Source organism: Danio rerio, chromosome 13, assembly GCF_052040795.2.
Source record: "Danio rerio strain M-AB ecotype USA chromosome 13, GRCz13ab, whole genome shotgun sequence".
NCBI classification, from domain to species: Eukaryota; Metazoa; Chordata; class Actinopteri; order Cypriniformes; family Danionidae; genus Danio; species Danio rerio.
In genome coordinates, this window is record NC_141033.1 from 13,314,290 (window position 1) to 13,342,047 (window position 27,758).

The 27,758-nt window shown below is 36.9% G+C and overlaps 1 protein-coding gene and 1 long non-coding RNA gene across 25 annotated transcripts in view; both read right to left on the reverse strand.

Annotated features, from left to right (window-relative positions):
- LOC147834145 (uncharacterized) overlaps positions 1-27,758 on the reverse strand; it is a 762,525-nt gene that overhangs the window by 95,308 nt on the left and 639,459 nt on the right. The gene's annotated exons all lie outside the window — the stretch shown is intronic.
- Positions 16,402-27,758, reverse strand: part of fgfr3 (fibroblast growth factor receptor 3) — an 81,331-nt gene continuing 69,974 nt past the window's right edge. For all 24 annotated transcript variants that reach the window (XR_015505406.1, XR_015505405.1, XR_015505403.1 and 21 more), the window contains 3 exons: positions 24,284-24,421; positions 21,801-21,906; positions 16,402-21,707 (listed from right to left, as the gene is read on the reverse strand). Coding sequence is in view for 18 of the 24 variants with exons in the window: in XM_087278474.1 (XP_087134600.1) it covers positions 21,543-21,707; positions 21,801-21,906; positions 24,284-24,421 (409 nt within the window). In the remaining 6 variants the exon portion in view is untranslated. The remainder of the gene's footprint in view (positions 21,708-21,800; positions 21,907-24,283; positions 24,422-27,758) is intronic.

A 27,758-nucleotide genomic window follows, 5' to 3' on the forward strand; every position in this document is an offset into this window, starting at 1 on the left:
ATCTACTGTATTCACCTTATTCTTCGCCGATGAGCAGGCGCAGCCATTTGAATCTTTTTGGCTCGAGACTTCCGGTCTCATTCACTTCCATTCATTTTTAGACGTTAAAAACTGCTAGTTACACTGCTTGAGGTTGCACACTGATATTTCCTTATTCAATAATTCTACTTGGTCTATATAGTCACGCAAACATTTGTTTGTAGAGCAAGTAGTTTGACCTTTTTCTGTCGTTTATTATTCCTAGTCATTTCTCCTATAGGCGACTGAATCGGAAGTTCTAAAACAATCACGAAAACAGGCACACTTCTGCATTGTAGAATAAGGTCAATACTGTACATGCCTTACCAAAAATGTATGCCTTTCATGTAGTTTTAAACTGAGTGTGTCTGATCTTTGAACATTATTTAATTTAATTCAATTTATCAACTCTTTAACAATGTAGATTGTATCGAATCAGCTTACATAGAAGTTGCAGTAAACTGAAACCATGTCAGTTCAGTTTTCAGAGTTGATGTTCAGTTTAGTTCAGTTCAGTGTGGTTTAATTTTCTCTGCTGAAAGTCCAAACACTGAAGAGCAAATCCATCAATACGCAGCTCTACAAGTGCTGAAACATGCAAGCCATTGGCGAGAAACAAAACTTCACCAATTGATGAAATTGAAGAAAAAAAACCTTGAGAGAAACCAGGTTTAGTTGGTCATGACCATTTCTCCTCTGGCCAAATGTCCTGTACAGAGCTGCTGTCTAGGTGCTGGAGGTTGGAGAACGCTGGATGTCAATATGTAGAAGCTTCAGGTGTCAGGGTTGGTGAGCGGAAATGGGTAAAAAGGGGCCTCAGGTGGACTCAGGTGCTGGTAACTGGGGAATTTATTAAATAATAAAAAATAAAATAAAATGCAAAAGAAACTACCCCGAGGGGGAAAACATTAACAAAACAAATACATACACAAACAAACTGGAATGGGCAGGCTGGCAAGGATCAGAACTTGAAACACAGCAGGACAAGACTTCAAACGACAACATGTGATGATGAACTGGCACAGGACGGCAGACATGAGGGGATTATATGCAGGGCTAAATTAACACACAAACAGATGAACATAATTAACTAATAACGGGGTAACAAGGAGGGTGGAACTAGACAATAGACGGGATAGCACATGACACAAAGAGACAAAACAAGCCATGCGCTCACATAAAACAAGACTAGAACACGCAGTCAATGAAATAACTCATTAACCGCGTGTTCATAACATAAGCAAGCGGTGCATGTAAACACGCACCACGTGCTAAACACAACACCAACAGAAGACTGAACGCAAGAAACGAGTGCACGATGAATGAAAACACTCACCGTGCACTCACACACGCAGCATGCATTTTTCATCCCAGCGCCGACCAAAACCGAAACCAACTAGACTGAGACGCTGGGAATGAAACACCACGCTGCAGACAGACGAACACTAACATGAGTACAAGAGCATGCGCGTCCGAGGCACACAGAGCCCGCGCGGCCGCATCAAGCGGGATCGTGCACACTCTGCGTACACCCATGATGCCGCGCGCGCACACAGAGACACACAATTACAGAAACAGGACAAGACAGAACTAGTGTCCTAGCTCTGCCACCAAAACAAGAATTTACAAGACCAGAGTGGCAGAACCCTGACATCAGGTGTGAGTAGGTCACCGGCGGATGTTTAGGCTGTCCCACGGAGTCAGTGCAGAGCCTAGTTTGTCATTGGTGTTTTCCAGGAATCAGTCTCATAATCTCCACTCCTTCATGACCACCACAGCATTTGGTTAGGATACAACCCTGTGCAGGATTATGAAAAACTTGGGAATAATGAAAAACAGACTAACATAAGCGTAGATGCCTTTTAAATTATAATGCCTTTTGGGAAGTGTTCCTGGCTCCGGTTGCCCTAAATAATGCAGACTAACAATCCTTCAGAGGATTTGGACTTCAATAGCATTTGTGTTTTATGCGTATGCTAATGCAATAAGATGTCTTTAATGTTGTTTTAAACTGACAAAGAGTGTCTGTTTCCCGAACTGTGCTAGGAAGGCTGTTCTAGAGTTTAGGTGCCAAATATGAGACGGATCTACCGCCTACAGTTGATTTTGCTATTCTTGGAATAACCAATTGTGCAGAATTGTCCAGCTGCATTTTGAACTAGCTTAAGTTTGTTAATTAGGCCAACAGGGCATCCTCCTAGTAATGCATTACAGTAATCTAATCGAGAGGTCATGAAAGCATGAATATGCTTGTCGGCGTCAGACATTGATAGCACATGTCTAAGTTTGGCAACATTTTTAAGATAAAAAATACAGTTTTACAGACAATTTAAACCTGGCATTTAAACGACAGGTTGCTATTTAAAAAAGAAAGAAGTAGGAATATTAGAAGTAGGAATTATCAGGAAGGTTATTATAGAGGATCCAGATGCAAAAACTAAAGCTTGTTTATTAAAGAAGCTGGGCAACCAGTGACAAGTCTGGCAGATGTTTTACCGTTAGGTATCTCCAGGTAGGAGGAAGGTCCTTACCCCAGGTGGAGGGTTTCAAGTAACCTGGGGTTTTGTTCACGAGTGAGATAAGGATGGAACATGAGATTGACAGGCGCATTGGCAGTAATACGGTCGATGTACCGGTCCATTGTGGTAAAGAAGCATAGATACAGTAAATCCATTAAATGTCGCCTACCCTGTTGTTGTCTATTAGAAGGAATGCATCAATAGAGCCGCCATTTTAGTACAGGCTCCTTTGAAATAATTGCGGGACCAAGCTGCAGTGGAGGACTGTGGCCACCCAGAGCCAGATATATACACATATACACATGTAGCTACATTCAGGAGTTTTCCCGGAGGTTAGTATGCAATTTTTTTTTATTACGAAAATGAGCATTTTGTTTCACTTTTCTACATTGATGGAAAAGTGATCGCACAGGCATTCCTGACAAAAAGCTTGTGTTTGTGTCAATTTGATCTAATCCGTGTCCTGAAACACACCTCCTCTCCTGCTTTCACTTCTCATACTGATGGATTCATTTGTGAACGAATCTCTGTTATGAACAACTCGTTCACTTAGCTGACAATAATCCAAGTTTCTGGCACTGCAGCATCTCGTTGTCATATTTATTTGCATTGTTTGCTGAATTTATTCAACAAAACTAGCATAAGCTTGGTATTTAGTACGAGTTGGTGCTACTTTGCCTTGTGATGAATGCAGTAAGTGACTGTATTATTATCAATAACGCTACCCGTTTTTGCTACCCCTCAAAAGTTCATAACATATAAAAGCGTAAAAAAATTAATCTTACCTATGAAATGTTCTGCCTTTGTGCTTTGTTTTCTTTGTTTGCTTGTTACTACACCTGTACACATCGCTAAAGTCCAGCATCTTCACGTAGTAGCTGTCTTGACTAGTGCGGTTGAATGACACATGTCCTGGGAGCACTGTACAAATGTGGCGGCACTATTGACTCATGCTCAGGGTCCCTATGTGATATCTAGTGTATATATCTATAGGAAAAAAGGAGCTGAGCCGAAAGGCAAAGCTTTCTATTTACTGGTCAATCTACGTTCCTACATTCCTACTGAGCTTTGGGTCATGTTCGAAAGGACAAGATCGGATACAAGTGGCCGAAATTAGTTTCCTTCACAAGGTGGCAGGGTGCACCCTTATGGATAGGGTGAAGAGCTCAGAGTAAAGCCGCTGCTCCTCCACATTGAGAGAAGTCAGCTGAGGTGGCTTGGGCATCTGTTTCGGATGCATCCTGGATGCCTACCTAGGGAGGTGTTCTAGTCATGTCCCAATGGGAGGAGGCCTCAGGGAAAACCCAGGACTGGAGGGACTATGTCTCTTGGCTGGTTTGGGAATGCCTCGGGATCCCCCCGGAGGAGCTGGAGGAAGTGTTTGGGGAGAGGGAAGTCTAGAGTTCTCTCCTAAGCCATAGAAAATTAATGAATGTATCCTTCCTGCAACAACCCAGCACCTAGCTGAGAGTACACAAACTTCTGCATTCCTATTTCAGGGAAACACCCACACACTTCTGCAATTCACACACTAGAGCCTATTTAGTTAATCCAATTAACATAAACGGCATATCTTTGGAGTGCGGGAAAAACTGGAGCACATTCCGTAAATAACAGTGGTGCATATGAAATTTTTTTTTAAAAGAAAAGAAGAAATTATTTCTTTAGATTGTTTTCCTCAAAACAACATATTTTTTTTTGACTGAAGAAATAAAGAAATGAACATTTTACATTACAAGGAAGTATTTTATCAGGATGTGTTCATTGTGAAAGTTATCTAATCTAAGTTATCTAAATTAATTAATTAATTAATTAATTAATTCATTCATTCATTCATTTTTTTTGGCTTAGTCCCTTTATTAATCAGGGGTGGCCAAAGCGGAATGAACTGCCAACTTATCCAGCATATGTATTATGTAGCGGATGTCCTTCCAGCTGCAAGCCAGTACTGGGAAACCCCCATATGCTGTTGTTCACACACATACATTCATTCGTTCATTTTCTTTTTCGGCATACTCCCTTTTATTAATCAGGGGTCGACACAGCGAAATAAACCGTCAACTTATCCAGCATATGTTCTACGCAGTGGATGCCCTTCCAGCTGCAACCCAACACTGGGAAACATCCATACACACTCATTCACTACAGACAATTTGATCTTACCCAATTCACCTATACCACATGTCTTTGGACTGTGGGGGAAACTGCCAACTGACCCAGCTGAGGCTCGAACCAGCGATCTTTTTGCTATAAGGCGATCCTGCTACCCACTGCACCACCTCAATCCATGAAGTTATAACATTTTATTCCATGTTATTTACATTCACAACATCTCAATTGAATGGACATGATTCTTCTGCAACTTCTCTCATCAGCCAAAGTTGAGCGTATGGAACAGTCTTCGTGAGTGTCTTACTTGTCAACCATCTCTCACAACACCGAGTTCATTCTGCAGCGCTGGCATTCAGTTTTCTGTAAACTTCTGACAGTATTTCAGGGAGTCCTGTGTCCTGGCCAGCTTCATTCACTCTGGACTCCAGCCCACATGTTAGAAAAGTCTCCATGCTGACGCTACGTTTGACACATTTCTCTACTCACAACCTCTACTTCTCACTTTTGTGTCATTTTTCCCTTCCGCCTTGCCGCTCTCCCCCTTCTCTCTGTGCGTCATGAGCGTTGGTATCTGCAGTGGCTTTTTAATAGAGGCTAAAAAATGTCGCTGCTTCGCCGTCCAACGCCACAGACTAACGGTAAACATCTTGTCTGGTCAGAGCGCAGTGCCAGTGGAGCACACACATGCACATGAAAACATGTTTTTACTTTATTAAATTTAGCAAAAAATAGCCAGTGACTCCGCCTTTTCTGTAACCACATTGAAGGTATTAATTATGCTCAGGCCTCCCAAACTCTTGCATACCTCAGACCACTCGTGTGTGTGTGTGTGTGTATGTGTGTGTTTTAGTGTGCACTATACACACACCACCAACAATTACAGAATGGTCTGGCACAACATAAGTCCAGCAAACACACACCAATCCAATGAATTAAGTGCAATCGGGAGGAGATTTCCTGCACCCTCTGTTTTTAGGTATGTTTATGCAGTGGGGCCGTTTTTGGACTCTTTCTTTGGTCAGAAAATATTCAGTGTGTCGACTGAGGATACAGAAACATAGCTGGGTACAGAGAGCCATAATCATCCCGACACAACCCACAAGTCATAGTTACAAGGACATTATAGCATTCAAAGCCGTTTTATTTTTAAAACTTAATACGGGCAATTATTTAAAATTATATCATGTTATATTTTTATCATTCTAAGTGTTCTCTATGGTTCATTTATAACTGAAACTAGTTTTGTCCTTACTGGTGCCAAAAGCCAGTTTCCAGTTTCTCTCTGACCCTTATAAAATGGGCTGTTTGTTGCTGCTGTACTTTTAAGACTCCCTCTTTGCATGTGAAGTGAATGAAAGTGTGTTCCTGCACAACTGGTTTGCATTTAATTAGTCTTGAAGTTTTGTACTGGATACATTTATACTGATTAGTTTGAGTAGAAACACTTAGATCTGATTAAAAGTAGACATTGAAGTGTAATTCTAATTCAAAGCAACACGGATGCTTTATTTATGTTTACTGCTAAAACTCAAAAAGTTAAGGTAATTCAAACTGTTTGAGAAAACCAATAGCAACAAACCATTTAAGTTCAAAAACTAATCCTAATGAGTACTGAAAACCGTTTGAGTAAATAAAGCAATTTTAACTCAGTAAAACCCAATAAAAGAAGAAAACTCAAACCAACTGAGTACTGTAAAACCCAATAAGTCAAGGCAACTCAAATTGTCTGAGGAAACAGATTGCAACAAACCATTTGAGTAAAAAAAACTAATCTATATCAGTACTGTGAACTTACTCCATTAAAGCAGAAGTAATGAGTTATTTAATTAACTCAATACCTTCAAAGTATTTAAAACTCTTTTCAAATGAGTAGAATTAATTTTCAGTAAATTTTGAGTTAACTACACTCATTTAATTTGACTGTTGGGTTTCACAGCGTAAGAAAATTACTGTATACTGTACATGGCTTTGCTTGAATTGCATGAGCCATCTGGTATTTTGTGTATGTTTACCATACACACCACATATAAAGCACTGAGGGATTCAGTCATGGTGTGGACTACCAGACGGCCACAGTTATCTTGTGGCCTATCATCAGCTCTAACAAACACATAGCTTTTGCATTAGTAATATACTGAAGCCACGTGAAAGGTCCACCATCTTGGGTTTTGAACACTATCATTGTGCAAGCTGCTGTAAAATGGAGATTTTCCCAAATCAGACTCTCATAACTCTCAGTTATACAGAAAATGACTAACATTTCATACATTTCAGTATAGATTTCATGGTCAAATATCTAGAGGAGCACTTGTGTGCCCCAGTTTGAACACTGGGTTTGTATAAACAACCAGCCAAAAATGCTAAAAATCCACCCACCCCATTTTGTATTCAGAAGCACTGCTGTAAATATTCTGTTGCAGATTTTCCCCTACTGTGATGTCACAAGTCCCACTCCTAATAGTGGATGATCTGACCTATTAGCACAGACCAGAAAAAATCTCCACATAGAAATATTAAATTCATGCTCATCAAACTACTAATGTTATTCAGTCAAGAGCAGTTTTTTCTATAATACAGTATATCTAATATATCATATCTAGTGTAAACTTTCTTTCCCAGGTTTCACAGATGAAGCTAATCGTGTATGCCAATTATGAATTGCATTTATATAGCCTTGTGTATATTTGAACTTTTAAACACAATAAATGGCTGAGGTTTGGTTCAGTAGTACAGTAAACATTTATTTTCTTTTCCATTGTGAGAAGTGCCAAAAATACTGAACCGTACACTACCACTTTTTTCGGGATTTTTTTATAAGGCTATCCAGCACAACAGTATGGTACCAAAAGGGTGGAGCTAGACTTGCTGCTGAATGCTATTGGTTAACAGAGAATCATCACTTGCCCATTCATTTAGCCAATGACAACACAGGAAGTGTAATTTTTAAGTACAAACAGCAAGAAAAAAATATTGATAGTTACTGGTGGCAGGGGAGTCCGTAATAAAACCTGAATCAACATTGAATTGAACTGAGATTCGAAAACATTTCAAAACTACTGGAAAATTTTTCTTTTAGAGAGCCCTTTATATTTAAGCAGGTTATCTTTTGAGCCTTTTGAGTTTGGTAGTAGAGTGGCATGATTAGCATGATTGCCACACAGCAAGAAGGTCACAGATTCGAGTCATGGCTGAAACAGAATTTTGCATGTTTGCAAAATCTTCTGAAATCTTTTTATATCCAGTAGATTAAGTGGAGTCTGAGCTACCATTATGTTGTAACATGATTGCATTTGACTGTGCACAATCTCGGGGCCTGAAACTCTAAGCAGAGTTTGGTCCCTAATGAACGTATAACTGAAGAGTATGGGATCAGATATAAATCAAAACTAAATTAAGTCATAAATTATGAATGTGATCCTTTCTTACAATTAGAAATACAGCCTAAATTTGACGGCCACTCAAAATTGAAGTCAGATTCAATTCGGAGCTGAAAAACAAATACAAATAAATTCTAATAAATAACAGAATTATTTGTAGAAGCACTAGAAAAGGCTTACATGCATTTAACCTTTAACCACTTCACTCAAGATCAAAACAAAGACTGACATTCCGACTAGGAACACCCATTTTTTAAAGAAGAATAACCGACTTTAGCATTGATTTTCAGACAAACAAGTATGTCTAATAAATATTTTCGTAAGTTTCTGAAAACATACTATTGTATTTTAATGCTTTAGAACAGTGGTTCTCACAGTGGAGGTTTGGAACCCCCTGAGGGGTCACAGGACAATGGAAAAGGGTGGTCACCTGGTGATTTTCAAATATCTATTTATTTTTATTAAACCATAAGAATTATCATATTTTTCTATAACCTACTGAAAAGTAAAAAATAGTCGTTTATAGATACTATGCACTATATAGTCACTATAGTAGCTTATAGATACTATAGGGTAATTACATTATATTAAAGACACCGCAATAACGTCAGATAAAGCAGATTTAATTTATAATAACAGGTTCAACTTTATCGCACATTTACAGCACTGACATACATTTAAAAATTTTTTACGAAGAATAGACTTGGGTCTATTAGTGTGTGTGTGCACCATTGCATGCAAGGTTTAACTATAGCCACCTCAGAGGATATTGGGGGTCACCTTTAAGTTTTTGTAGAAGCTCTACATTTCTGCTTTTGTGGTTCAATAGTACTGTGTCCAGTTCTACCAAAAAGACAAAAGAGTTTGATTTTGAAAATTGATTTTCTGTGATCCTGGATCGCCGATGCTGTCGACAGCACAATAATCATCCAGTGTCCTGCAGCAATGCAAAACTCATTCCTTCAGATGTCCTAAAGATGACTTCAGCATCACTAGTGCCATTGCATGACCGAATACATTACGCATCCGTACATAAACACATGTCCTCATTGAAGTCGCCTTCAGCAAAACTAATTATCCAGAAACAGTTTGTAAAGCTCTTTATAAGGGGCAGTATAAATGGCAAAGATTACAGAAGTGACAAATCCCATGGAGCGTTTGAAAAGTCTGACAGTGAAGTGACCGATTTTCAGTGAACCTTGAGCAATCACATCCAAACCGCTGCTCGGTGGGACAACCTGGTAATAGGGTGACAGCAGCAAAAGTTGACATGTGAAGAGGGAAAACTAGAGGAATCATGGCTTGTGGGAGTCAGAGAACTGTCCAAGAATCAAAAAAGAGGTGTAAAGGAATGAGGGATCCAAAGCCTCCCCCTGAGCAAACACAGCTCTGAATCAGACACACCAATTTAGACCTGGCCCTCGCAAACACATTTGTGAAAGGAGCTCTTCAGCGGCAGGCTCACACACACGCACACACTCACACACTGATCTGAACGGACTGAATGAAACTCTTTAGAGCTCTGGGGAAGCAGGATGTTCCCCTTCAGGACATATTTGAGTCTTTCAGCTCTGGAGAGCCTGCAGGACTTCAGCAAACAAACACTCACAGTCACTGATGCAGTTTGTCTGACTGTTTGTTCTAATCTAAACTCTATGAACTGGGCATTTTCTTCTGTTTTTGTCTTATTTGTTTTAGATTTATATATGATTTACAGTTGTAGTCAGAATTATTAGCACCCCTGTTTATTTTTTCCCCAATTTCTGTTTAATGGAGAGAACATTTCTTTAACACATTTCTAAACATAATAGTTTGAATAACTCATTTCTAATAACTGATTTATTTTATCTTTGCCATGATGACAGTAAATAATATTTGACTATTTTTCAAGACACTTCTATACAGCTTAAAGTGACATTTAAAGGCTTTACTAGGTTAATTAGGCAGGTTAGTGGAATTAGGCAAGTTGTTGTATAACAATAGTTTGTGCTGTAGACTACGAAAAAAAGATAGCTTAAAAGGGCTAATAATTTTAACCTTAAAATAGCTGTTAAAAAATAAAAACTGCCTTTATTCTACGCAAAATAAAACAAATAAGACTTTCTGCAGAAGAAAAAAATATTATCAAATATACTGTGAAAATTTCCTTGCTCTGTTAAACTTAATTTGGGAAATATTTAAAAAAGAAAAAGAAATTCAATGGGGGGCTAATAATTCTGATTTCAACTGTATATTTGAAATATATTTTTAATATATTTTTTTTAAATATATGGCACAGCATATTTAATTTTAAATTTTTTTAATTTATTAAGTAAAATATATACAATTTATTTATAGAAAATGAGGCAACACAATTTTTTTGACTTCTACTAACTGAAATGCATATAGAATAGAGAATCATGTTAAACATAATTTTATTTTAAATGATTAACAACTTTTTGACTGATAGGCACGAAGTACAAAGGTCAATTCTTCAGGTCACAAATAAATTCTATTTTGGGGCAGCATTGTAATCTTTTAATAAAGTTTTGTATAATATAACAATTAAAGTAAATATAGCATTTTAATGTGCCATCAAATAATTCTTGCAACATATTTTTATTTATTATTTTACAAAATATATGGGACATAAACTTTAATTTACCACAAAATATTATAAGTATATTAAATATATTTATGCAAAATGAAGCAACATAATAATATTGAGTACTAGGTTTTACATATTCGTCAGCAAAGTACAATTCTTTTAAATCACTATTAAATAATATTTTATGGCTGCATTGTGACCTTTACATGTATTTTTGCAGAACATAAATAAAGTATATATAGTAACCCTTGGTCACGTGGGTTTTCTTCCAAGTGCTCCAATTTCTCCTACAAGTCCAAAGACATGCGCTATAGGTAGTTTGGGTAAGCTAAATTGTTCATATTGTATGTCTGTAAATCAGTGTTTGTATGGATGTTGCCCAGTTGGAAAGGCATCCGTTGTGTAAAACATATGCTGGATAAGTTGACGGTTTATTCTGCTGTGGTGACCCCCTGATTAATAAAGGGACTAAGCCGAAAAGAAACTGAATAAATGAATGAATAGTACTTTAATATACACTCACCGGTCACTTTATTAGGTATGTACACCTTACTAGTACCGGGTTGGGTCCACTTTTGACTTCAGAACTGCTTTAATCCTTCGTGGTATGGATTTAACAAGATACTGGAAATATTCCTTAGAGATTTTAGTCCATATTGACATGATAGCATCATGCAGTTGCTGCAGATATGTCGGCTGTACATCCATGATGAGAATCTCCCATTCCACTACATCCCAAAGGTGCTCTTTTGGATTAAAACTGGTGACTGTGGAGGCTATTTGAGTACAGTGAACTCATTGTCATGTTCAAAAAAACAGTCTGAGATGAATCGAGCTTTATAACATGGCGTGTTATACTGCTGGAAGTAGCCATCATAAGATAAAGGGATAGACATGGTCAGCAAAAATTCTCAGGTAAGCCGTGGGGTTGACACGATGCTCAATTTGTACTAATGGGCCCAAAGTGTGCCAAGAAAATATCCCCCACACCATTACACCACCAGCCTGAACCGTTAATACAAGGCTGGATGGATCCATGCTTTCATGTTGTTGACCTGGCATGGCCTTCTGCTGCTGTAGCGCATCTGCCTTAAGTGTTGTGCATTCAGAGATGCTCTTCTGCATACCTTGGTTGTAACAAGTGGTGATTTGAGTTACTTTTCTTTATTTCAGACCATTCTATTCAAATGGTTGTATTAGATTAGCAGTTTCCAAAATACTCCAAAATACTTTAACGTCACTTTAATCACCCCCCCCCCCCAATCCCCATTCTGATGCTCGGTTTGAACTTGCTCATCTTGAGCATGTGCTGCCATGTGATTGGCTGATTAGAAATTTGCGTTAACAAGCAGTTGACAGGTGTATCTAATAAAGTGCCAAGTGAGTGTATGTCATCAAATGATGCTACTGTATAATATGAATGATCATCATTATTGTTTGCTCATAAATGCAAAAGAATAAATGCAAAAGAATTGAACTTTTTATACAGCGAATGCAAGACATTTACATTAGCGTCATTTAGTTCTGATTCGGATTGACCTTACTCTCTGATACACTTGCCTTGGAATACTTCATTACTAACATGTTTGTGTAGTCTATATTCAAAGGAAATCTCAGTAAAATATGAAAAATTAAGATACACAAAAAGCTGCTTATAACAAGTTTACTGTATAGTTAGTCTTGTAATTTTTTTTGCATTGTATTGCAATGTATATATTTTTAAAGCTAGTGCATATTTCATGTCCACATGTTGATTTAATAAGCAGCAATGTGGTAAATGGGATAATGTACAGGCAATTACATCATTATGGCAAAATTAATCCAACTAGGTAATTGAAGTCCATGTGGTCCCCTATTAGTGTTCATTTTGCATTAATGACTGAACGGCTGCACATTATCCATAATGTTCTGTATAGTGATGTACCAAAATGAGTTCCGCTAATAACAATAATAATTATTATGTTTGCATTTAGAGCAGATGAGAATTGAGAACTGAATGTTGAATTAGTTTAATTGTAGTTTTCTAAGTAAATAATTAATTTTCTGACTATTATAATTAAATCCCATGACTTACAGACAACATCATTTTTATTCCAACAGATGTATCTTGTGAGACAAATTTAGAAAAAGAGCAACCATTTAATGACGTTTTAAGATCCAGTCCCTCCAGTATTTTGTGAAATTAAATGAAGTTTATTTATCATTTCGAGAGGATCATGTGCTTATGATTGCTTGCAGCCGGCCCGCATTATTCAATTCAGGATTCACCAATCAGACAATTTCTAAGCCACTTTAAATACCCCAAGATCCATATGATAGCCATATTTGTTTTGTAGAATTCCCCCTTCCAGCCCTACTCCTCCTCCTTTCCTAGATGGGTGGCATGATGGCCCAGTGGTTACTGTTGCCTCACTGTAAGAACGTCACTGGTTCTAGTCCTTACCAAGCCAGCCAACGTTTCTGTGCGGAGTTTACACATTCTCCCCTGCTCATGTAGGTTTCCCCCAGGTTCCACGGTTTCCTCTCACCGTCCAAAAACATGCAACTTAAGTTAACTGATTAATCCAAATCGACACCATAGACATGCTCCTAGTAAGTAGTTATCTCCTAAGAGCAACCACTATCTGTTAATCAGTTACTACAGCAGGGAAGTTCTCGATATCTACCCGAGCTCGAGGATCTTATGAGCTCAGGGCTCTCTACCGGGACAGCATGCCAAACAAGCTTTATAATCAATCATCAGCTAAATGTGAACTCTTGAATGGTTCTTGAGATTTGCAAAACAAAACAAAAAAATTAAGCAAATATTTTTTTTGTTTTGAGAAAAGCCTGCAAAAAATCTGTAATTTTATACCACAAGTAATGATCGGCAACTAGCTCTTTGCAACTCTCACATGTTCACCCACTGAAGCTAAGCAGGGCTGTGCCTGGTCAGTACCTGAATGGGAGACCACATGGGAAAGCTAGGTTGCTGCCGGAAGTGGTGTTAGTGAGGCCAGCAGGGGTGCTCAACCTGCGGTTTGTGTGGGCCCTAATGCCCCAGCATAGTGATAGGGGACTCTATACTGCTCAGTGAGCTGCGTTTTTCGGATGAGACATTAAACTGAAATCCTGACTCTCTGTGGTCATTGTCCTTCAAAAAAGAGTAAGGGTTTAACCCCGGTCCCCTGGCCAAATTGGCCCACTGGCCTCTGTCCATGGAATTACACAAAAAGATTTTTTTTTTCAACACATTTCCAGACATAATGGTTGGATACATTTTACAAAAAAAAACATACATTATCTGTCCTTATAAATAAAACGTAAATACAGTGAATCAAAAGTATTTCAAGCCAGAACATTTCTAATGTTAGACTGATGGTTGATTTCTGTGAGTTGTTTTGTAAGGGAAAATGTCATTCATTTGGTTCTCAGGTGTTTTTTCTTTATTAAAAATCTTTTACAAATGTACAAACCCTGTCATTGATCTTGTCCTCTGCCCAATTGAACCAACAGCTTTAATAGTTATGCTAAAAACTGCAGTTTAGGAAAAAATACTTTAGAAATAGCAAGTTTAAGTTGCTATCATTTAAATCAGTTATTTAAAAACATAAAATTATAAATAAATACTATTTTACAAATGTCCCCATGTTTCAGTCAGGTCGCAGTGAGGTTGCAAAAAAATAAAATAAAATAAAATAAAATAAACAGGAGCGCTAGCATTTACAGTAAGGGAATGACATCCGATGCGGTACAAAGTTTGATGTTGTATTAGAGAAAATTTATATTGATTACCTATTTATATATATACACACACAATTGAAGTAAGAATTATTAGCCCCCGTGAATTATTAGACTGCTTGTTTATTTTTTCCCCAATTTCTGTTTAACGGAGAGAAGATTCTTTTAACAGATTTCTAAACAAAATAGTTTTTAATATCTCATTTTTAATAACTGGTTTATTTTTTCTTTGCCATGATGACAGTAAATATTATTTTACTAGATATTTTTCAAGACACTTCTAAACAGCTAAAAGTTACATTTAAAGGCTTAACTAGGTTAATTAGGTAAACTAGGCAGGTTAGGGTAGCTAGGCAAGTTATTGTATAACGATGGTTTGTTCTGTAGATTATCGAGAAAAAATATAGCTTAAAGGGGCTAATAATTTTGTCCCCAAAATGGTGTTTAAAAAATTTAAAACTACTTTTATTGTAGCGGAAATAAAACAAATAAGACTTTCTCCAGAAGAATAAATATTATCAGACATACTGTGAAAATTTCCTTGTTCTGTTAAACATCATTTGGAAAAGATTTAAAAAATAAGAAAAAAATGTAAAGGGGGCTAATAATTCTGAATTCAACTGTATGTATGTATATATATATATATATATATATATATATATATATATATATATATATATATATATATATATATATATATATATATATGTATGTATGTATGTATGTATGTATGTATGTGTATGTATGTATATATATATATATATATATATATATATATATATATATATATATATATATATATATACATAAATATACATGCAAGATTAAAGTTAAATTTGTGAGGTCCATTTGTTATAGCACCCTTCCCGGTGGATATTGGACACGACGAAATGGCCAAGCATCCAGCCAACTATCTCACTGAAACTCCAAGTGTTTTTCATGTTCCATGATTACCAGATTCAAAACTATGTAGTGCTAAAAAGCCGAGTCAAAGACAAGACGGAACTGTGCAAGGCCTGGGTAATCATCAAGCAAAACAACTGCATTCTGACAGCGAACTACACCTGTATGGTAGGGTGTGTGAACTTACATTTTTACATTTCATTTTAAGCATTCAGTGTCCGCAGTTTAATCAACCATATTTAACAGTTTTTGCAGAAATTATTGCTGCAATTAAAAACGAGTAATGTGTATGATTCAGCATATCGTGAACACCTGATATGAAATGAGAACTGCAGAGGCGAGCATTTTTAATTAGCTCCTTACTCCATTCAGCTCTTCTGATGCTGTTAGCCAAAAACGTCTGCAGTTGGCATTAAAAGCAGTGTGGTGTACTGTAAAATTTAGGTTTTCTGTTTTTGGACTTTCAAATTTGGCATCCTACCACACAACACAACGTCTTTTTTTGCAACTGCTATGAGCGGTTGAACCTGTTTGACATCATGTGTGACATAGGTTGGTAATTCCCTAATAATCTAATGGGAATTAGTTGGCATGTAGATGCAATGTAACTCAAATTCAACAAATGGACAATCAAAATAAAGTGTGACAGTTTTTTTTGAAGAGGAGAACAAGCTTAAAGCTCAGGTTCTGTTACATTTTTTATAAGTGAAAATCTACATTTCAGGTAGAATGTCCCGTTTGTTCTGTAGACAACTGAAAAAAAGAAAAATGCTTAAGGGCGTTAGTAATATTGACTTTAAAATATTACTAGAGACTTTCTAGTCGAAATAAAACAAAAAAGTCTTTCCCCCAGAGGAAAGAATATCATAGGAAATACTGTGAAAAAATTGGGAAATATTTGAAAAAGAATAAAATGTTCACAGGAGGGCTAATACCTTGGACTTCAACTTCACATATAAATTTTCTTCACAATTAGATTTTATTTTATAACTTTCATGTAGACAACAGTACAGCCAATCTGTTTTATGACCTTATATTTAGAAACTTTTGACCATGGTTATTATTCTGCAGGACTCAGGATTCAAAATGCTTATCAAACCCTCTGGCTATAATGAACGTGTCATATATACGATATTAGAAAATAACGTGACAAGCAAGCAAGCAGTCATTTTGTTTTGTTTATTGAAAAGGTTTTGATTGACAGCGTAATTCTGTCAGGCACAGACTGATAGAGTGTAAAGAGGTTTAACAGCTCGTAAGGGGCACAACTGAAACAAAACGGAATGTTCCACAGACACAGAGACATGGGAAAATAAAACATAAAACACTGTTAGTCGACTATTCCACTCTTTTGTTAAATGAAGAGCGATGCAGATGCTGATGTTACCTCATCGCATGTAAAACCCAAATCTACCTGGAATGCAATGTAAGAAATATTACCGAAAAGAATATTTCATCCCTGTGAACAAGAAAAAAAAAGACCTAGATAAAATCTACTTGACACATAACAATCATTCGCAAATTTAAATCTATAACTTAATTTAATAGCTTAATTCTAATAAGAGCTGAATGGCACTATCACATAGAGCTACTGTATCACATTGAAGAAAAGAACAAATGAGTCAAATCAAAGAGTGTTGACATCAGACCAGTATTGCTCATCATCATCCAGCTGCTTAAAAAGTGCTGGGAAACACACCGTCCTTTAGAAAACTGTCTGGATGTTCCTTGTAAACATTAAAGAAAACTTTCTTCAACTCTGAAAAACGCATCCTGGCTCTACCTCCATCATAAACAGCAACAACAACAACAAAATGTGAAGGGAATGCTGTCCTTTTGAATAAGACAAGGGCATGAAAGTCAAAGGATGAAAAAAACAAACAAACAATAAATCAAACATAAATAATATAGGGAATAAATAATGTAGGTTAGTGATGGGGGGGGGGAGGACCAGCAACATTGTTTGATATGTCTAAAACAATGCAAGATGGCTGTCAGTAGTAGAGCGGAGGATAAGGAGGGGAGCCAGAGGTTACAGGTTGTACAAACAATTTAAAAATTAAAAAAAAGAGTAAGCTGAGAGCGATCGCTTGCCCTGCCCTGCCATCCCACACCAAACAGTAAATCAATAACTCATTATGGACAAACACTGGATAAACATGAAGTCCCTCAGCTGGGAGAAGGAAATACAGAACAATGTCATTCAAATCTGAAAAGTACATAATCTGAGAATGAAAGAAATAGTTCCACAAAAATAAAATTAATTTACTCAATCCCTCAAGTTCTTTTTCAAACGAATTTTAAAAACTGGTAACTACTGACACCCAGTGTAGGGGAAAATACAAACAAATTAACTAAGGGTAGTCAATGACTACCTGTTTTTAAACATTCAGAATTCAGAATTTCATCCACTGTATTCAAAAGAGGAATGAAACAAGCAGAGGGTAAGTAAATGGCGGTATTTTTTGGGTGAACTATCCCATTAAAGTGGTTGCACAACTGGATGAAAAGCACAGCACAATGTCTTTAAATTTTAAACAGTTGAGCTGCATCCAAATTCAAACATTTGACTGCTACAGTATATTGAATTAAAAGAGCAGTACAGCAGATCCAACTTATATTTTACAAACAATACAGCAGGAACAATAAGAATAGAGTTTAACAATATTAGCCAAAATGACAACAGAACGTCTGGACAATTTCATACTTTTATTGGCCAAAAACCAACCAGTGATTGATTGACTGGTATGTAAATCTACCAGTCACAGTTTGTTTATTTAAGTACATTATTTAGGAGTTTAAAAATGTAACAGTGATGTCGATAAACAATTTGGGGAGCTTTGAAAAGTCCATAACTACACATACTTTTGAAGACCTTGCATTTAGTTGATCATGATAACTACATTTCATAGTTGTAAAACATTGGCTGTCTATTTCAATATTAAAGTTGTGTCTGAGAGCTTAAGTTGTGCTCTCAATAGAGTTTGAGAATGAGAAATTTGTTCTGGAGGAGCTGCAAAAAGGTACAGGACAAAACACATTGATGTGACTTTGATAAAACGGTTGATTGCTCTATATTTAACATTTTTAATCTACCAGCTAACAATTTTGTGTTTAATAGACGTTTAATAGACATCTTAATGTTGACAGTTTGGCTAAAACAACAAAACTATCTTATAAACATCTAAGAACAGCCCAAAACTAGACTAGTCGTCAAATAGACCGACTGGACAGACTTTATGTGTAGTCAATCATTTCTGTTTATTTGATGACTAGTCTAGTTTTGGCCTATTCTATTCTATTTTCACTGACAGCTCCAATTTAGCCTTGTTTTAGCCTAGACGGCTATGTTTGACATCTATTAGTCATCTATTAGACATCTTTTAAAATCAAAGAAAAAAAATGCTTGCTTGGCTTTTATTTAGCTCAGTGAATAATTCACAAAGCTTGAACTTTTGAACGCAGCAACATGCGAAACTCGTTGCATTTTCAGTCTTATGCATTTGCACAAATATAAATGGAAGTCAATGGGGGCAAAAAGTGACATGACTTGTTGCCTCGCTGGCCTATCAGGCAGTGAAATTAGGGTCAGCATTTGTGCATGAAGGCACATTGTAAAACTGGATTTCGACAGGGTTCTGAGACAGCAAAACATGTACAGTAAGATAAAGAGAACGTTGGTGATAACCAGGGGATTTTTTTGCTTACTACAGTATTAAATACTTGCTAGAAATGCCCTCAAATGTGGAAAACGGTCATGACATGATGTAGACAACATCATGTTTATTTTTCAGCTCAACTGTCAGTAATGGGACGCTCAAGTTTGTGGGATATGGAGAGCAGTGAAGGGCACATCTAGACTGCCTTCAAAATTCGATCACAGTTCAGATTCAGACGTGCCTGATGCCATCCTGCCTTGGAATTTAAATGTAAAGCTTTCAGGCACAGCTTTTGTTTCCAGATGGGCTGTTAAAAAATCTTGACACATGCAACATCTGGGCAGCATCCTCAAATTGCATAATTGAGTAGGTACTGTACTTGTTCTGAATAAATAACTACACAAGTACTTAAAAAGTATAGGCTACATATTATGAATGTGTGTAGTATAGTACATTATAGTACATGTTTGCCCAGTTTTTAAATTCAGACATCATACTTTTGTCACACATGGCTCCCATTCTAAGTGGATCCCCAAATAGTATCAACACAACATCTCTGTTTTTCAGGGAATAATAGTTTACATGTGTAACAGAGTGTTTTTCACCTACTATATATGTATTAGTATGCAATTTCAGATTTCTTTTGTTGCTTTAATTAAGTTGGTGTTATTTACAAAAAAGCTATATGTTTCTTCGAACACTTTGAACCACCTTCAATCAAGTTTAGTGATCAGATTATAAGCATCAGATGAACTGATTTTAAACATGACACAGTGCTGAGCTTCTCATCCAGTGTGCTACCACTCTCAATGCATCAAAGTGCCTTACAAATATTAACGTTCTCGCTTTTAAGAAACACCCTGCTTAAACCTTTACTGAAGTGGCTGTACATTCAAACCGTACACATTTTGCAAGCCGCTCAACTCCCTCCCAGGCACTTAACAAGTACAAAAAAATTCAATGGTTTGCAGGAGGAGGGAGCCACCTGTACAGTCACCTCCCATCAAATCTACAGTTTTCGAGTTTAGCAGCAAGCGAATCATCCTCTTTTTTTCTCCCCCTATTATATATTATTGCCAGCTTTCTGCTTGAATGCAATTGTCTGAGGACACCCTGAGACACAACCAAGCTATCCCATAATGCTTCGCTTCGATTCGCAGGGCCAGAGACACTCATCTGACAACCATGCACGCTAGAGTTGAATAGCAATAACGGTTCTGTACTCATTAACATAAAACTCAGAGCAGAGAGAAAGATTTTGGCACTTTGCAAACATACCGACCCGGAGGATTACCTCAAAGTGTTATTATACATATTCATTAGCAAAAAGAGCAAATAAGAGCGATAAATTTGAAATATGGTTTCACCATATAATCTATAAACGCTATGTTAGGTTTCACCCTCATAGCACTCCTTCATATAATGTTAAATAAAAGGACCACAGCACTCGCCTTTGGAGAAAACCAACACTGTTTTTTTAAAGAAATACTATGGTGAACTGTCATGCATGGAAGCCCAAATATGGAAAATATTTTTATTATATAAAAGTGCTTTAAGTGTAAGTCTGCAGTTTTCTCGTAAAGAGCAGAAGCACTCGTGGTCCTTTTACCATAGGATTCAATACTGAGATACAGCAAATAGTACCTGTTTCATGCTTTCAGATTAGAAAATTTCATTAAACTCTGCTACTATCGCCAATTAGTTACTCATACATTCTCGTCACTGTAAACTAATGGAACAAAAAAGAAAGAAAAGAAAGCAAAAATAAAATAAAATACAACCCACTGGTTGTGATCTTGCACTTCTGTGGTAAATAACTTACAAAAATTCAAAGAAAAGAAAACGACCCTTGTTTACAGTACCAAAACCCCACTATAATTTTAGACCCCCTTAAAAACCTTAAGTCTATAAATAGCTTTACAAATATACACGTTAATTCAAATAAAACTTTTGTTTTGCTTTTTTAAGATTAAATGTTTACATGATCTCAACAGTGTATAATCACTTGCTTTAAAAATGTTGCCTTTCTTCTCTTTTTTAGTACACTGCTACCGACTGCAATATGATACATATTTATATCTATATATTTACAATAAAAACTTTAAGATACATACAAAGCACACAGTTATATATATTTATCTTCCAATTAAATCTCACATCTAGGAGACCTCTCTCTCTTTCCTTCTTAAAAAAAGGATCTTTGTGAGGAGTGGAGAAAAGAGACTGGCCATGGGTTTGATTCTCACTCCAGTCAGATATTGCTGTAAAATCACGTCTTGTCCACGTTCGACAGGACGACTCTTATCCGAACTGTGCCATCACACAGTGTTGATCCATTCTTAGTTAGTTCAGCAATTGTCTGTTTTTTTCTGTTTTTTTTTTTTGGTAGGCACGGAATGGTTTGACCCTTCTCACTGTGGAAAAACGAAACTGGCCGAATACAAAAATAGGAATTCTCTTTTCAAAGACAAAAAGCTGAATAATGATTTGGAAGAAAAGCAGGTGCTGAAGGAGAAAAGCTAAATCCGTCCTTCAAACCTGCGAACAGCTGAAAGTCTGAAGCTTTCATGAGATCCCCACACTGCGCTTCTCTGCCACATGCTGGTCCAGTGCAGCCAAACCCTAAAGCTCCCTGTTTTTTTTTTCTTTATGTTCGTATGACCCCGTTGCTGTGGTGGTGTTTAGGGAGGCATGGCTCCTCAGGTAAGGGGTCGTGGGCAAACACAGAGTCATCGCCAGAGGAACAGGTGCTGTTGGAGTCCGGACAGGTCGGTGAATACTGCTCGAACGGTACAGAGAGGTCCAGGTACTCCTAAAATATTAAACGCAGGATTTGTCAGGATTGGCTGTAGGAGTTGAGTGTGAAAGGTTTAAGGTGTTTGGTTTGATGCACCAGAGCTCTTACGTCAGTGGAGGTCATGGAAAGAACCCTGTCGTGGTCCTCCACCAGCTGTCTGAACGTGGGTCTTTGTGAAGGAACAGCATGCCAACATTCTCGCATGATCATGTACCTGCACAGATCACAACATACAAAACAAAGCATTACCATTGTGCTTTTTAATTAACATTAGAACTACAGGAAGTCTATAACTACTAGAATGGCCAATAGTAGCCATCCTGACCTTTCTTACTGCACCAAATTGAACTTTATATTACACCATATTTACATTTGAGATTCGAATGTCTGTTGTGTTGTTTTATGAAGTCATTAAACTACAAATCTTTTTTGTAGTATAGACTATAATTGTGTATGTGTTACTAGACTGCGCGTGAAGGTGCATACTTCATTTTGTCTAGCAAGCAGGAGAGCAGTTTTTTAACACACTGAAAATTTAGCTTTTTAAAGTTTGAAAGATATTTCTGAAGTTGTTTATTTATTTATTTATTTTTTGCTATTAGAAAGTTATTTTTGTAACAAAAGATAAGAATCGGCTCATCTAACAGATGCTGGAGAGAATGTGGTGATCATTTCGGGAACCACTCTCATACTCTCATCATATTGCCCAAAACTGTGGCAGTTCTGGCATAATATCTTTATGGTACTTAAGACACTGATATTTCCTTTGATCCAACTGTGGCAGTCCTAGGCATGGTGCCTGAGAGCATGGGAGGAAAGAAGAGTTATTTATTTACTTCAAATATTGCTTTTTGCAGCACTAAACGGGCTCTGATCAGATCCACCTATATATGATCAATGGATAAGATAAATTTGATAAATTTCAAAAATTGAAAGTATAACTTATTGCCTTATACTTCAGATGAATATATTTGAAGCAAGATGGAACAACCCCCACATACACATTCATGCCCCCCCCCCCTTTATTTGACTTCAACACCATACATATTATTTTAAACTAACACTGTGCAAATCTTAGAAAACATAAAGTTATTATAAGTTGTTGTTAGCACAAAGTTGCTGGGCAATAAAGGCATGCATATTCAAAGGAATAGGAAAAAGTAGCAGATGCTGAAATAAATAAATAAATAACTCTTTTGTGTTTTGTAACTGAAATAAAATAAGAATGTTAGAATGAAATGTAAACACATTTAGGAAAAGTCATGGTACTATAGTTATGTGGTTTTTATTATACATTAAGTGTCAACTTCAAATTGTAAATTAGAGCCTTAATAAATCAGTCTTGAATCACGCATTCTTTTTGTTAACATTTTTTCTTTTTTTTTTTTTTTGTAACTTTGAAGTTTTTAATTTGGAGAAAACCATTAAGGGCCCTTAAAAGCCACAATAGAGAAGCAAACAAGTGTGATGTCATGTTGAACAAAACCAGTCCAAAATTAAATTTGTTTGAAGTTTGTAACAGCTTGACAAAACACCTTAAAACACCCACTAGTCCATGGCAATTATGTAATAGGTGGGCGTAGCCCTAAAACTTTTCATACTAGGGAATTCTCTCTCTTTAATTACTCTCCTTAATATGTTGGGTCTGACATCCATAAACAAAAAAATCATCATTAAAGAGCTGCTTAATATTAGAAATTGAAGCATAATTCTAATCGAAAGCAATGCTGACTGTTTTTTCATGTATAGTATTTGAGGTTTTCTTACTTTAATGGATCATTGCACTTATTTCAAACCAGTTTTTTTTTTTTTTTTTGCGTTCTGTTAAACACAAAAGAATGTGTTTTGAAGAATGTTGGAAACCGACAACCATTTACATCCATAATATGAAAAACAAATCCTCTGGATGTCAATGGTTACTAATGTTCTTCAATATGTCAATCTTCAACAGCAAACAAACAAACAAAATGATTTGGAAGAAGTCAAATGTGAGTAAATGATAAGAGAAACTTAATTTTAGTGAGAGCTATCCCTTTTAACTGATTTACTGTATACTGAACATCTTATATGGCAACACTGTGGCTCAGTGGTTAGCACTGCTGCCTCACAGCAAGAAGGTCTCTGGTTGAGCCTCGTCTGGGACAGTTGGCATTTCTGTGTGGAGTTTGCATGTTCTCTCTGTGTTTCATGGGTTTCCTCTGGGTGTTCCAGTTTCCCCCACAGTCCAAAGATATGTGATATAGATGAATTCAATAAACTAAATTGGCCAATAAACTAAACTGCATTCGGCTGTGTATGTGTGCGAATGAATGAGTGTGTATGGATGTTTCCCAGTACTGGGTTGAAGCTGGAAGGACATTCACTGTGTACAACATATGCTGGATAAGTTGGCGGTTCATTCCGCTGTGGCAACCCCTGATTAATAAATGGACTAAGTTGAAGGAAAATGAGAAAATGAACTTCTTATATAATAAAAGCATGGAAAACTTGACTGTAGAGCTAAATTGCTAATGATCAACCCTACACTGCAACAATTCTTCATGAGATGACTCAAAACATGAGGCGTTTTAAAAGATGAATAACAAGCGTACAGTTCATGAGTGCAGTTGGCCGGTTTGTCCATCCGATGGCCTTCCTTCAGCAGTTTAAAGAGCTCCTCCACTGGGATACCTGGATACGGGGATCCACCAAGAGTGAAAATCTCCCACAACAACACACCATAAGACCACCTGAGAAGACAAAAGAGCACATATAAGATGATAGTCACACGGTATACCACACACGGTATATTCACTGACCAAATATAAACACTTGTTATTTGGCGGTTGTTATTAAAAAAAAGTGGAGTTAACAATACTCTCACTATCTGTGGCTCTCTCTGGGGTGTAGATATTTGGCAGATGTGAGAGTGGAGTTTTTACGGTTCTCACTGAGGGTGTATGTCTGTGATATGAGATGCGAGTCTATTAAACTAGAGCGAGTGTGTGCGCACACATATGTGTATGTGGGTGTGTGTTATCACAAGCTGGTCTGTTAACTCAGGGCTCTTTTGTTTTGGCCCCATTCCTCCCACGCCACCACTGAGCAGTGCTAATCAAATTAGCCACGCTAAGAGACAACAGGAGCTATGGGCCAGCTAAAGCTAGCCAGCCAAACACACACATGGTGAGTTAGAAGCCTTATGGGAGCCAAATAATTGGCTCGTCATTATATCACTATCCGTTCATTAGCTTTATGTTGGAGTCAAATCTCATTTACACCCATCAGTGTGGCGCTAACACAACACACACACACATAGAGCAGATTGAGCGAACGAAGGGCTTGCTGCTCATATATCATCGTGTAAGTAGAGCCTATAGGCAGAGGCGGATGATATTATTTGATTACCGCTGTCTCAGTCCAGCTGTGATTAAAGAGTATTTAGACATATTGGAAAGTGCAGCTCCGGGTACCAGTCTGAGTGTGATGAATGGGAGTTCATTCAGCTGGGAGACTGTGTGCGATGTACTAACATACTAATCAAAACCTGATGTATAAGTACACACTAGTCTGGTGGCACACATAGACATATTGTAGTCTTCAAATGTTTGGGACTAGTAAAGTTTTTTTTTTTTTTTTTTTAAAGAGATTAACACATTTATTTATTAAGAATGCATTAAACTGGTCAAAAGTGATAATAAAGACATGTATAATGTTAGTAAAAATGAAAAAAAAAAAATATATGACTGACACTGCTGACGTATGGATGTTATTATGCCGTGACTTTTGCTCATTGAAGTGATTGGTGGTCTTTGAACGGGGAATTGTTTTTCATTTATTTGAATATCCTGATCACATGACAACACATCCATATTTCAGCAGGGTTTGTCATGTTGTTGGGTCCCCTTGAAACATTTCCATTGTGTTACGTGGATATTTGCAAATGTTGTGACCAATTTGCTGCGCATTTCATCAGTTGTATGTGTTGTGACCGGTTTGCAACACGTGTGCTGTCAAATTGAGGAAGTTTGTTTTTTTTATTTGCTGGTGTTTTGTGTAAATGCATGTGCTTTCTTAAATTGCAGCACGTTAAGCTCTCTCGGCCAACTTAGATTAGGGTTTAGATTCTGTTGTTTTGTGTTTGTTTTTAAAATATGTTACTTTTTTTGTAATTTTTTTTTTTCTGCTAGCCATCTTGACCAGGGGCCTCATGTACGAAGACTTGCGTGGAAATCTTACTAAAACATTGCGTACGCACAAAGCTGTAAATGTGCGTACGCAGAAAAAAATTCAGATGTATGAAACACTGCGTACGCCGAATCTCACGCATATTCTTTTGTACATCTGAATGAACGTGAAACTGAGCGCAACATGCACGAGCACAAAACCCCTCCCTGCCTCCTCCCCCGTATGAATATGCTAATGACTATGCTAATGGCAAAACCCAACGAAAAAGCAACGGCAAAATCAAGCAAAAAGAGAAACTTTGAACAGAATGTGAATTGGAGGTGCTGCTTTCGGAGGTAGACCGGAGAAAAGCGGTGTTATTTGCAAGTTTGTTCTCCGGAATTAACAACAAAAGAAAAAAATAGAGTGGAAGAGTTTAGCTGATACGGTTAACACAGTTGGGTCTGAACATCGCACTGAGTGCATTTAAAAAAGAAATAGTGTGGTTTATAACTGAAAAATGTTGCAGTACACTTAGCAGTCTCAGTGGCGCACCTCATAAGAAGCATGTGATCATGTACTGACATGTTCGAGCATAAACTCGGCTCGAATCCAGCGTCTAATGAATTCTTTCTTTTTTTCCCCGCTACATATCAGATTTTGCCCACTATTTATCAAGAGAAAGACAAGTAGGAATCATCAATAAGTTTGTGCATCATATTTTATTTGCACATTTATTGAATGGAAATGTTTCTGATTCACGCATGCAAATTCATCTTCAGATAGTGTCTTTATAGCAATGTGTGTGCGGTAGATCGCTCAGATTACATTGGGAAAACAGGCGACCGCTGCAAATTGTGCTTTAATGTTTAGCTGGTCAACTGTATGGTATGGAAATCTTACATACCTACTATATGAACCCGTCTCATACAGCTGCCATTGCAAGGATCAGACACTTTGTAGAGAAGAATTTAACACAACTGCCTCTAGGAGTCGCCAATGGAAATAAAACAGACACGCACAAAAAATGTGCGTACGCCTGCCAGAAAGCTGCCGTGAACCTGCGCACATTCCCACGTTCAGTTCATTGTTAGTAAATCCAAACGTGAGCGATTCTGAGCGTGAAACCTGGCGTACGCAAAGTTTTGCAGCGTTGATACATGAGGCCCCAGGATTCCCTGGCAGAAGAGATATTACATCTCAAGCAGACATTTTTAGATGGAAGAATGGATGACAGAAATGAACACACACATCTTATTTTATGCACGTATGCATTTCTGTTGCTTTTAAAAACTGCCTGTAAGTTGCCTTTTTTATATTTTTTTATTTATTTTAGGTTTTATATTGTTTTACTTTTTCTGTAAAGCACTTTTGTTCCACTTGTTGTTGAAGGTGCTTTATGAATAAATTGAGCTGATGTATTGTTTTCAAAAACCTGCACAATAAAACCTGTTTTCCAATGTTTTTTTCTTTTTTATAGCTGGCATCAATACTGTATAATGGCAGCGTTCTGTTGCGTGTCATCGTGAAATTATGTTTGACTGGCATTACCATTTAAGTGGAATTTATACTGTATATATACACTGTAAAAATTATCTGTAAATTGATAATTTTCCAAATTTTGTGATTAATTTTTTTTACTTAATTTATTGATGCTTTTGAATTGTATTACAAGACCTTGATCTTTCCAACAACATTTAATCTTGAAAAGTTAGAAAAGGTGACTTTCATGAACATTTTTAAAAGTTTAAAGTGATATATTGTCTGGGTTGGTGTTGCTGCAAAAACTGTGTAATAACCTGCCAGTAGATTTTCTGTTATTTTACAAACTTAGCTCTCTACATATTATTTCTTAAACAATATCTTGCCTCAAACTACTAAAATGTCAATAAAAGTCACTTTATCTAACTGCAGAATTGA